Below are 12,966 nucleotides of genomic sequence, written 5' to 3' on the forward strand. Positions count from 1 at the left end.
GAGAGAATTTGAAAGATTTGGTTGAAATTATGACTTCTGAGATGTTAAGATTTAAAAAATGGTTTGATGTAAATAAATTATCTTTGAATCTGACAAACACGAAATTCATGATATTTGGCAATCGTGTAAAGGAGGATGAAGTCATTATGTCCATTGATGGAGAATTGATTGAAAGAGTTACTGAATTTCGTTTTTTGGGTAGTAGATGAAAATTTGACGTGGAAATCTCATATTGAGTATATTAGAAAGAAGATGGTTAAAAGCATTTATATTTTGGGAAATGTAAGAGATTTATTAGATTATAAAACAATGTGTATTTTATATTTTTCATTGTTTTTCTCATATTTTAGTTACTGTGTTGAAGTTTGGGGGAATACATATGAGAATACTATAAAACCTCTAAACTTATTACAGAAGAAAGTGATACGAATGATTCATAATGTTAAATATAGAGAACATACAAATAAATTATTTATAAAACACAAAGATTAATGAGTACAATGGTTAGGGGTATACGACTGTGGAACTCTCTTCATTATAATTTAAAGAATTGTATAAGTTTACATTGTTTTAAAAAGTGTTATGTGCTTAAAACGATAACTCAATATGAAGAATGTGAATGAAATTGGAGTTCATTGAAAAAGGATCCTTTATAATTTTTTGTTTTATTTATTTAATTTTATTTTTCTCCTTGTTACTATGTGGAGTGGTATATTCTGATTTACAAAATTTGTTGTTTGGTTTGGGTTAGGACCGGAGAGAAATGTTAATATTAGTTTGTTCCCTGATTTTTGGTGCCCACTTGTAATATAAGTTGGATTGTAGATAGGGGGCAGGGTTTAATAAGAATATTTTCTTCTTCCTGCTCCTTTTCACACATGGTGGTAGTGCTTTATTGATAGAAAGTGTGGTTAGTTTGTTTGATCTGTTGTACCAAGTGTGAAATAAATAAATAAATGAAATGAAATGAAATTATTAGTGTTTTCTGGCTGCAACAAATAAACAATATGGCAAAATTTCAAGAAACGCTTTCACCCGATAGTTACTGTCAGTGTCTAATCCCCTTTGAGTCAGGGTCTGTGCACATAACTGAGCTTTAAGAGCCTGAGCCACTGGGATTGTTACAGCAGACTGCATCTCAGGTGATGGGCTTATAACTCCAAAGGTAAGTAGCTTACTGCAGAGAAGTTTAGGAGGTGTGGCTTTCTTTATCATGTTTTTAGACTTTGCTGTATGCTGACAAAGCTGCACAGACAGGTTGCTGTAACAAAAGGGAGAGAAACACATTCATAAAACAGTTCCTTCAATCTTCTCATAAAGAGTGCAAAAAGCTTTAAGTGCATTACGATACCTTATGTATGAACCTTCATGTGTTTGTTCACTTTCTGCGATTTTCATTTTATCTCATCAATTTAAAAAAAAATCCTTCCCATTCTTCACCACGGCATATTGGTCGTGGTGAAGAATGGGGGCTGTTTTTCACAGCAGTCGTAGGGCGAGAGGCGAGGTACACCATGGACACCACCATGATGTCCATCACAGAGAGACAGACAACCATCTTCACTCATAAACATTTTATATCTCCCTTTCACTATTTGTTTTTAAGTTAGTGTAGTCTCACTTAGTTTCCACAGCGAATTTTCTTCTTTCATTTGAGTTTTTCTTGTGGGAAAATCTTTAGTTTCAGTGTTAGTTTTATTCATTTTTATTATTAATGGAGCCGTACATTTGAGAGCCATTCAGGAAAAACAGTCCAGATATTAAAATAAAAACTCAACCTTTTGAAAGCAGCTGACTCACTCAGAGTCTCAATAAACACGTCCATCAAAGCCTCATCAGGAAAGTTGTAATATTTGTTTTTTTTTTTAAACCAAACTAACAAATAAAACTAAAACTAAGCATGATTTCCTCTTTATTTATTTTTATTTTTTATTTTATTTAGCTTTATTTAAGTCTTGGGGCCATCATAATGCAAAATTTCATATCCCCAGTGTCATTTGTTTCCTTAGTGTCAAAAAGCAAGCTATTAGCGTGCACGGATTCTATGTTTTTAAGCAAGAAAATCACTGCTATCAGCATCATTATCGTAGAAAGCAACAGGGTAAAAATAGGGAAAGAAATTTAACATTTAACAGTGTATGGACACGTTTAATACAGCTGCTGATTTTTGTCCAAAAGCTCATCCAAATGTAGATTCTTTGTCATTCTTTTATAACCGCTGTGCTCTGATACTCCTATGACTAGCCTGACACTACTGGTGAAAAGCTGCATTTTTACACAAAAGAGAGTGGGTCCATTTTCCTAGTATATATGCAAGCTTTATTTATTTATTTTGCTTGGAGTTATTATTTGTACTACAGCTGATTTCCCTTGAAGATAAGGTCCTGGCATCAGACTGACAACAGCAAAAACACTGCATGTGATACTACAGAGATCCTACCACTTGAGGGCAGCACTGAAGTACTATCCACATGCAGCAGACTTCCTTAAGCAGGATAAATTAAAACCTTATTTCCTCGTACAACATAACTGTACATAGTCTACACACAATACACACATAAAACATTATATACTTCACCAACAAAGACAAAAAAAATGCATTTTGTACATTGAATAATCACTGTGTGATTATCAGCCCTCTACATTCCTCCCTCTAAAATAATCTATTTATATTTGTTTGTAAACTGAGTAATGCTTGACCATTAATTCCACTGTTAAACTGTTCCCTCATTAAACTGTTCCATGATTTTATGCCACATGTGGATATAGAAAAAGTTCTTTTCGTAGTCCAAATTCTTTGTATCTTAGAATTTGTTGTACCCCTTAAGTTGTAGCCATTCATCTCTATCACAGAACAATTTCTGAATGGTTTCTGGCAACAATTTATTCCTTACATTCATGCTGTTTTGAATTAAAGAATTTTACTGTTAAAAAATTGGATCAATTTGTTTATAAAACTTTACATTACTAACAATTCGCATGGATCTTTGTTTTGTTTTTGTTGTTGTTTTTTCAATACATACGGTGATTGTAATGACCTTTGATGAGTATTTTCTCCACACAGTAACATAACAATTTAAAACCAAAGAATTGTAAAGGATGTAAAGTGTTTTTTGATGTCTCACATGCCTCACTTTAGGCAAGACTGAAATGCTTTAACACAGTTTGTTTTGAATATCATTACTGTGAGATCCGTGTATACTATTGATATCTTAACCAGCTAGTTAGCAATCTATTATTTATTTAATAATTTATTCCAATACCTTTACACTTTGCACATCGCACATATATGCTATACATTTTGCTATTGTCTGTAATGTCTGTTTTTCTATGCTATTTACACTGAGAGCAAAGATAAAAACTTAGCCCGATTACTATATTTGGCCAATAAAGCTGATTCTGACTTCCAGCAACTTTTTTCATTTATTATCACACTCAGGAATTTAGTTTCATGCACTCGTTCTATGTTGAAATTTTATATTTGTACTTGAAATTGATTTTTGTTTTCATTTTACTGTAACCAAAGGTTTTAAACACTCAATAGAGCTTGCAAAACTCCCGTCTACTGTTTCACACTCCAGTCCGATAGGTGGCGGTACAGCAGCTGAACGCTGGTCTGCCAACCACCAACAGAACCTAGACTACGAGCGAGGAAGACACCGAAGAAGAAGCAATAACAAACAAACCTAGCAGCTGTAAGGTAACACAACTTGGTGGAAGTGTATGTTGTCTTTATTCGACGTATCATCGGTTTTTGTTTTGTTAGTTCTCTATAAAACGTTGTGAATGGGCTGCGCAATAGATATATGAGTATCTGTTACGAAGACATCGTAGCTGTTATCTAACGTCAGCTAATACTAGCCAGACGGCAACTAACGTTTAGTTAATCCTCGCTGTGTTTGTCGTTTTGTCGTGGAAATATTAACTCTTTAGAGATAATTGGGGAGTATAAAAGCAAAATAAGTGTTATATATTAAAAAAACACGGTTATATGTGAGAATCTCAGGTGAGGTCACAAACCTCCCACTGCACTTATTAGCGGAATACTGAGGTATGTCCTTCCCACACTATAAACACATGAGATAATGTTACTTGTGCTTTGGTCAGAGTTAAGGAGAAACTGACCTTAACTGTATGCTAATCGCATTTCAGCTAGTCAGTCTACTTTGACCTTTGACCTAACTGCATAGTTAAGTCATGAGTTTTATTGTTGCGACAGAGCCTATGCAAAGATACCAGGCTAACTTCCTGTAAACAACAAAAGCGACAAAAAGTTGCTACATTCCTGTTTTGTTAGAAAGACAGGAGACAGTATAATTGATGTAAATATGTAAAAATTGTGTATGTTTCTGTGTCTTGTGTACTGTTTGTTTGTATATGTGTCTTTCTTGCTGCTGTTACACCCAAATTTCCCCTTGTGGGACAATTAAAGGATCATTCTATTCTATTCTATTCTATATGGGTTAAATGGCTAACTAGTGACACAAACCATATGTGGCCTTTGGGGAATGTTACTATCTTGCTAAAAAGAATCTCACTTGTTTTACCTCATCCTAGCGAGCGTGTTGTCGTTTAAAATCTCTTTTTCTTGAAGGTATGCGTATACATGTACGTGCATTCAGATTCCGCATTGTTGAGTACACTTTGAGTCAACTGGCTTGTTTTCATCTGTACCAGTATAAGGGCCTTGAATGTATACTGTGCGTATTCATACTTTTCCATGTAAAAGGGTGTTTATTTGTGGGTGATATGTGGAGAATATGTAGATGTAGTCTACTTCAGATCCGTGGTTCTTCTGATTTGCATGTGAGTGGTAAATCACAAAGCTTCCAAACAACTGGTTAGATTACTTATCTGTGTTAAAGTGATAAAAAGTGGAGTGTCAACAAAGCAAACCTCTGGAAACTGCAAACAGTCAGTGAACTTAAGTGTTTTATGTAAACATGCTCCTTTGCTTGTGAAAATGCCAATTAGCTTGGGTTAAAAGAAGTCAAATGAGGACAACAACATGGCAATAACCTCCAAAAGTACTTGTCTTGCTACTCCATAACAATCTAGTTCGTGTAAATGCGTGATGGTGGGTTACTTCATTCTTTGTTGATGAATCAGGTTACAGATTTACTTAGATTGAACTATTTGAATTTGCATAATAAGGCATCACATAGATTTCTGTGGTGAATCTTTGCAGAGCCTGCGACGTAACCTACATGATGGCTGCCAGCTTTTATGCTTGTGCGTGGTGCGTCATGTGTTAATTATCACATTTTATGTGCGGTGCCATCCAGTAGAAACAAATAAAATTCTGGCACTTTTTTCCCCTCCTCTTTCTCCATTCTTTGTTCTGGTCAGTTTTTTTTTTCTTTTTGTTTTTTTTTCCAGGGCAAAAATATTCGCTCCTCTAGTTTTTCCACTTTGCTCATTCTATCACGCCCATCCCAACAATGTCAGCAATCTCCCTTGTGGAATTTGCTGACATTTGAGAGAATTATTGTCTAAAGGTGAAGAAAGATGCCCAACGGATTTACTTTACCAAATGGACCATCCCAGCCTTACCGTATTGGTCTATTTGATTCACCTTTTATTGTTTATTTTATTTTCACTTGCTAAATACGGGACAGACTTGACTGGGGAAAAGAAGGGGAGAAAAAATGAGGGAAAGAAAAACAGCGGGGAAGAGGGACGGGGATAAAGGGCAAAGGGCAAAAAATAAACAAAATAAGCAGACAAAAAATACATATATCGATCACCTGTTGAGAAAGAAAAAAGAGAAAACAAGCAGAAGAAAAAAAAAGAGCAACATAATAAACAACATCACGATGATCTATGGGAATATCACAGTAAATACTAAACATTATTGTGCAGCACGTAAGATCGACAGCGCACAGTGTGCTTTGAGGTAGGAGCCAAAAAGGGTGTAGTTTGTGTGTGTGAGCACCCGTGTGTACACCTGTGAGCATGAGTGCGCTTGTATTTAAAAGGTTCCTTCATGTAATGATCTGCTAGAGGATGTTGGGAGCCACAGTCCTTATATTAATGCTGTAACTACTTGTCCTCATATCTAGATCATGATTGTTATTCTCTGAAATAAAATAAAAACTGTTGAAAAGGTAGCCAGAAATGCACAGGAGGAATCATCAGTACTGAACAGGCCAATCACAATAGCTGGAGGCTGTGCACACCCAACTACAATATTTGTAGGGAGGTGCCCGTCAGATGATGGGGTAGGTCACTTTGTTGGGTTTCAGAAGGGATTGTGGTTACAATGTAGCTATGGTGTAGATTTCCTGCTGAAGCATAAATCTCTAGTTCAACATGACTACTTCTTTTTTATAGATTAGTTCAACTGTAAGTAACCAAGGATGGTGCAGCTTGGCTGTCGGTGCATGGGAACTCGACTGAGTGTGCTTATACTGGTTTTCTGCAGCATACTGCTCCCCTTGCCTACAGATGCCTATATATATGCTGTAAGTAGAATTGGAGTTTTAAATCATATAATTTGGTAACCTTTGTTTGGAAAGATGAGCCTCAGACTCTTATGAAACTTTTGCCTGTTCTCATAGTGTTTGTATATTGTATTTACAGCATTATAGCAATATTACCAAAACATTTGATGACCGCATTGCTTTGTTTGGATCTGCACTTCCAAAGGATGGAATAATGGTGAGAACTGAGTGTTGAAGGAGGAGTACAGATGGTAAAATGCAGGTCGATTTCTTTTATAATGATGCTTTTTTTTTTCTTTGTATCTTAGGGAGTTTTGGTTGCCTCTCATCCAGCTAATGCTTGCACAACAATAGACCCTCCCCCACCACTGCCCCCATCTTTTAATGCCACAACTACCAAATTTGTTGTTCTCATCAAACGTTATGACTGTAACTTTGATATAAAGGTAAGCAGAGTTTAACACTGAATATTTGTTGTCTGAGAAGCACACTGCTCTAATGTAAGGAACTTGTTTCAGGTTTTAAATGCACAGCAAGCTGGATACGATGCCGCAATCGTTCACAACATTTATTCAGAAATTCTGCTCAATATGAACTACAGCAATGGTAATTATTTGTGCTATTATAAACATGGGAAAACAAATATTACAAATATAAATATTTGCTATTGTACTGTCCTACTGTGTGTGTCTGATTCCTGTTGTTTTGTATTTTTTTTTCTTTTTCAGAAACTATTGCAGAACAGATTAATATTCCCTCTGTATTCGCCAGCTACTATGCCTCGCACATTCTTAGGAATTACATAATTCCGGAACAGGGGTAAGGAAGAACAATACCAGTAATATTAAACATAAACTGTAGATTAAACCAACTTTTTATTGTCAGCATTAGATTTGTACCAATCTGGAAACCATTTGGCTTGGCTGCTGATTTAGCTTCTCGGGCAAAGGCCAGTTTTCAGACTTTCCACTGTAGCGAGCTTATATCTTTGTCTGTTATCATGTCACGTGACTAATGCAGGTAAATAAGAAAGAGAATTCTGTTAATCAAATTGCATCTGTGATTGTCAAATGCTTTTGAGATTGAATTTCTGCAAAGTTTTCGCACTTTTGCTCTGCAACCTCAAACACTGTTGGTCCACAGACCTTAGATTGCAAAGGGAAACCAGAAGGTTTCTAGTACAGACACTTTGCCTACAGAATTTACATATGGAAATGTATAACCTGTAGGCAGATCTGTTTATATGTATTAGGTTTGCAGAAACAAACATATTTCTACTTTTTTCTTTTCTTGACTTGTAGGGCGTATGTGATTCTCAAGCCAGACTTTCCTTTTCCGCTTTCCTACTACCTTATTCCCTTCACCGGAGTAGTGTGCCTGATCATTCTTGTGATGTCTGTTGTTTTCGTAAGTATATGCATGAATTGATCTTTTCTGGGTTGTTTATACAATAACACATGATGAAAGTAGACCAGAGGTAGTAGAGGCTTTTTGTGTTATAAAAGAGTGACCTAACTGTAGCTCAACATATCTCTGTGTGTTTATTCTAATCCAGCTTCTTAGTATCTAATGATAGTTGTCAAACATGAACACAAAGAACAAACCCAGTGATGTCTATTAGGCAGCTTTTATTAAACTTACAGAAATTAATCTGGTTATTTTCCACTTGCGTAATGTCACCTTCACTTTATCGGTCTCGCCTCTCTGCTCAGCTTAGCTTAATGTGTGGCAAAGTGAGGGGCAGATGAAGAAGAGCACACATGAATAGAGCCTGCCACAAACGCATCAGAGGAGAGAAACGACCCTTTTTGTAATAATGAGTACATGAGCATTAAGCAGTTCTCCCCCATTTATTTATTTGTTATTTCTTAGGGAGGCAGGCCATGAGGGTTAAGGGAAGTGTTGAGACGCCACTGTAAATCTTTTTTCCATCGATAAAACTGAGCTTTTTTTTTTCCATATTTCAGATTACACGATGTGTACAATACAGAAAAAGGCTGAGAAAAAATCGTTTGTCCAAGGAACAGCTGAAACGCATTCCAATACACAAGTTCAGTAAAGGTAACCATTTTTGCTGTTATTATAATAAATAATTTTTTTAAATATTAAGAAGTGACGGTAAATTTGAAGGCTGCGTTTTATTTTTTTAATCATTTGGGAAGACTTTTACGTGCGTTGAGAGTTACATGCCTGTTTATGTCTAATGATGTGAGCTGGTAACATTCAGTCTCTTTCAGGGGATGACTATGATGTGTGTGCAATATGTCTGGATGAGTATGAAGAAGGGGACAAGTTGCGTGTTTTGCCTTGTTCACATGGTAAATATCTGATATTCTGTGTTGATGAGGCACTGAACTTTTTTTTTAAGTGCTCAATCATCTAATCCCATCCTATTTTCTAAAATATGAATTTTTTTATCTTTTAAAAACTCTTGTTTAGTATTTTAATCGTCATCCTCTGGTAGGTTTTTCATAAGTTCCTCAAAATGTTTTTGATTTTCAGCCTATCACTGCAAATGCGTAGACCCGTGGCTCACACAGACCAAGAAGACGTGTCCAGTGTGCAAACAGCGCGTTACCCGCAACAACCCTGAGCAGTCCGAGTCTGAGTCTGAGACAGAAACTGGAGGACGTGGAGAGGAAGAAGGACCAGAAGGTGACGCAGACTCGGAGCGCACTCCTCTGCTTCGACCCTCCAACCCGGGGTCACCCACAGGAAGCCCAGGGGCCTACTCAGCCACCACCACCACAACTACCGCCCAGTGCCTCACCTCCCCTGCACACTGCAACTCACCCATCCTAGGTTATGAAGGTTGCTACTCACCGGTGGAGGACACAGACTCAGAATGTGATGACACAGGAGAGGGCAGGCACCACTCTGACGATGACACAGCTCAGCTCATTGGTAGGGACTGAGAGGAGATCTGATGGCCAGAAATTAGCTACAATGAGATTATTTAGTTTGACCAGAAGGACAAAAAAAGTTTCTATCCTCATACGTATTGTTATTGGGAAAAAAAAAATTAAATTGTTTTCAGATTTGTGGCAAGCTTGACAGTTAGTTAGTTCACTGATTTAGTGCTGATTGTTAAAAATCTGTCACCCAATAACCAGTGGAGTTCTTTCAAGTGTCATAACAAATGCAGAACCTGCGGTTGGTCAGTTTTACCAAGTGCAATGTTGAGCATAAACCACTGAAATCCACACATTTACTGTAGTTCATTAGCTTTCAAGCATGATGTCCGCTGTAACTGGATCACTAGTGCAGTACAAAATGTCCAGATCACTTACCGATTCCCTTTTAGGCAAGAGTGAAATGTCCATAGATGACGTCTTCGTGGCCAAAGTTGTGCAAAAATGGGATGGGATCTTACCTTGTGCAAGGTTCTGTTTAGGATTAGTATAGAGTATGAAGGATTTATGTTGTCTTAAAATTAATCATTCCTGTCTTTTATTTTTTTTCTAACAAGGATAATGGGGTAATATTTGTCTTCTTTTTATATTGTAATACCCCCAGTTCTGTTTTCACACATTTTAACTTTGCATCCAAGTTTTCTGAAATATGAGAAGTTAATATTGAATTAAGTCACAGTAAAATATAGGAGATATGTAACGTTACTGCTGCTTTTACATTGTTAATACTCTGCGGTTGTGGACAGTTTAAGGAAACTATTTTTTAGCTTTATACAGTTTGTTGATCAAACTCAGGTTTACACTCCAATAAATTGTTGGTGGCGATAAGAATAAGGTAATGGGGTTGTGGTCTTGTAAAGTGTTTTAGCGTTTTTCCTCGAATCTGTTTAAATGTATGTAATTAAGTTTTTTCTTCTTTCATTTTTTTTTTGTTTTTATTTTTTATACAACAAAATAGAAAAGAAAAAATTGTAGAACAATAATGTGAGAAACTGGGACACAGGTGGTGGTTTTAGGAAAAGCAGAGCATTGCCTTCTACTGGCCTTCATCTACATGTCTGTGTTAAATGTCTGGAAATTGAACAAGATTGATTGACTCTCCACCCACACTGCTCTTATCGAGCTGTCTTTAAGACTGCTCTTATTCATCAGTGTGAACATCTGTCGGTGTGTTTTTCTTGGGCGATCGTGGCTCAAGAGTTGGGAGTTCGCCTTGTAATCGGAAGGTTGCCGGTTCGAGCCCCGGCTTGGACAGTCTCGGTCGTTGTGTCCTTGGGCAAGACACTTCACCCGTTGCCTACTGGTGGTGGTCAGAGGGCCCGGTGGCGCCAGTGTCCGGCAGCCTCGTCTCTGTCAGTGCACCCCAGGGTGGCTGTGGCTACAATGTAGCTTGCCATCACCAGTGTGTGAATGTGTGTGTGAATGGGTGGATGACTGGATATGTAAAGCGCTTTGGGGTCCTTAGGGACTAGTAAAGCGCTATATAAATACAGGCCATTTTTTTTAAATAATCAAAAATAAATTGCTTTCCACATGTTTGGCTCCTGTAACGATAACGTAAGCTCGCATAGTCATGCTTGATTTGCACCTGAAAGCCGAGCAGCTGTGGTTTGATTCTCCACTTTCTGAGATGAACTTGGTGAGGTCTTTGCCCTTGATGTTTTTCAAAGAGACGTACAGCTGGAAACCTTTTAAATCTGTTTCTGAATGAATAGGGCTGTCATATCAATACATTCCTTCATTACTGACTAAAAGACTCGACACTTCTAAGATCTCTTTGGGACTTGTTTGCAATAGTCTGTATTGTAAAATATAGAAACTCCTCCTTTTTACAAAATACTTAAACTATCTTTTGTACTGTACTTTTTTTTTTTTTTTTGCTCTTTATGTCTCAGTTTTAGAGACTGTTCACCGAAACACTCAAACATTATAATGCCCACTCATTTTTTCATTCTTTGTTCTTTGTTTTTTAGACTGTGCCTAGGTTATCAGACTTAAATAATAAATGTATAGTGTCAAGTGTAATTCCATGTGTAAAGCAGGATTGGGAATCTTTCAGATGTTGAAACACTATCCGTGAAAAGCTGCAATAAAGATCTTGTTTGTGGAAGGGTTAATGATATTAAAGTAGGACTGTGTTACTGTTCGTTTAAATGAGAACACTTAAGTAGATCTTCCTTACAAATGGTTATTGATGTGATCATTTTATTAATAAAGCCACTTGAAAAGTTTTGACTTTGTTACTTTGTTATTAGAACACCTGCTATCTTTTATAAATATTTGCAATATAGTAAGGTCAGTAATGTATTATAATAATATTTAAACCATGCTTTTATCAGCTGAGCTGTTCTCATCTGACGTTTTCGTTAGTTACTCTTCTGGTTCTCAGTCTCCTTCTAGTCCTCCAGAAGGGGGAAAATATACCCCCACCTCACTGTTTGTTTGTTTTTTAAAGTTAATCATTAAAAATAATGTTTTACTAATGATCCAAGTTGAATTTAAGTGAAAAAAAACAGCATTATTAAACATATTTTTCCTATATAGTAAATATTAATCAGCTTCCTTTCCTCCATGTTTTCCCAAAGTTACTCATTTTTGTCCTCCTGCAGAGTCTGTGCTCATGGTCAGCTGATGCAACTTTAGTCAAGAGAGCAGCAGAGCTGACATTTCTTGGTGCAAATTACATCTGAAGATGCATCTGCTGATTTCTTAAAGGCGCTCTTTGACTGGAGCATGGAGAGGAGTAGAACCTTAATTGACGTTACTTCCCTGGGTTTTTTGCATAATTACACTGAAAACCACCCCGATGCATTTCAGATTAAACAGTTAAGATGTGATTCAAGTGCAGACTTTTTGCTGGTTTTGCAAAACTACTTCATTAACACCCACAGTCCCCTGTTTTCAGAGGCTCAAACGTAATTGGACAACGCAACATAATGTTAAGCATAAGCATGCTGTATTGGCTTTAGGTCGGGTGACTGATGTGGCCTTTGGCGAATATCCCATTTTAGCAAACTGTTGTTTTTGTGGTTTGCTTTGTGTTGTTATCCATTTGCACTGCGTAGCATCGTCTGATCAGTTTTACAGCATTTCGCTAAATCTGGGCAGAGGGTACAGCTCTGAACACTTCACAGTCCATCCTGCTCCTTCTATCAGCAGTCCCATCATCAGCACACACAATTTATATAGTCCCTCTGGCACCTCATGCCATAACACTGCCTCCATCATGTTTGACAGATGTTGTGGTTAGCCGTGGCTCATTAGCTCTTTCTTTCTTCCTTTCTCATAATTCTGTCTTTCTATCATCCTCGTTTAATCTAACAAAAGGTTTTTTTACTATTATTTTATTTATATTATTTCACTAGAATTTCATCTCCTTTAGATGTTTTTTGTTTTGTTTCTTGGTTACATATTGCGATCTCTTTGTTCAAACTATGGAAATAATGCTAAAAAAAAAAGAAGCTAAAATACAAGTTCAACACTTTGAAGCAATTTAAAATATTATATATGTTTTGTTTGTCACGAAATAACAAGGAACAGGCCTCACCTGGCTATAAAACAGGTGTGTCATTATCCAACAAATGATGGCTGTAAGTCTATGCTCCAACTGG

General features: G+C 36.8%; 1 protein-coding gene across 5 annotated transcripts; it reads left to right on the top strand.

The window, feature by feature from the left end:
- Positions 1-3,622: 3,622 nt before the first annotated feature.
- rnf167 (ring finger protein 167) lies at positions 3,623-11,587 on the top strand. Of its 5 annotated transcripts, none has more exons than XM_085469948.1 (10): positions 3,623-3,700; positions 6,334-6,464; positions 6,583-6,660; positions 6,752-6,889; positions 6,962-7,049; positions 7,172-7,262; positions 7,745-7,850; positions 8,411-8,504; positions 8,681-8,761; positions 8,946-11,587. In XM_085469948.1, the coding sequence occupies exons 2-10, from the start codon at positions 6,360-6,362 to the stop codon at positions 9,356-9,358; spliced, it is 1,194 nt and encodes a 397-aa protein (XP_085326074.1). In that variant the 5' UTR covers positions 3,623-3,700; positions 6,334-6,359; the 3' UTR covers positions 9,359-11,587. The 5 variants fall into 5 exon arrangements, with proteins under 5 accessions (XP_085326074.1, XP_085326077.1, XP_085326075.1 ...); XM_085469951.1 differs by having other exon boundaries at positions 3,631-3,695; XM_085469949.1 differs by having other exon boundaries at positions 3,644-3,721.
- Positions 11,588-12,966: the final 1,379 nt, after the last annotated feature.

This window comes from Copadichromis virginalis, linkage group LG10 (assembly GCF_057382275.1).
Source record: "Copadichromis virginalis isolate Kocher_CV1m ecotype Utaka linkage group LG10, C_Virginalis_male_GT1.1, whole genome shotgun sequence".
Lineage (NCBI taxonomy): Eukaryota > Metazoa > Chordata > Actinopteri > Cichliformes > Cichlidae > Copadichromis > Copadichromis virginalis.

Bases quoted from the DNA above. Each gene is read 5' to 3' on its own strand.
- rnf167 (XM_085469948.1), top strand. From the start codon at position 6,360: ATGGTGCAGCTTGGCTGTCGGTGCATGGGAACTCGACTGAGTGTGCTT. The intron at 6,661-6,751 runs GTGAGAACTGAG...TTTGTATCTTAG, and splicing joins TTCCAAAGGATGGAATAATG to GGAGTTTTGGTTGCCTCTCA. The intron at 7,851-8,410 runs GTAAGTATATGC...TCCATATTTCAG, and splicing joins TTGTGATGTCTGTTGTTTTC to ATTACACGATGTGTACAATA.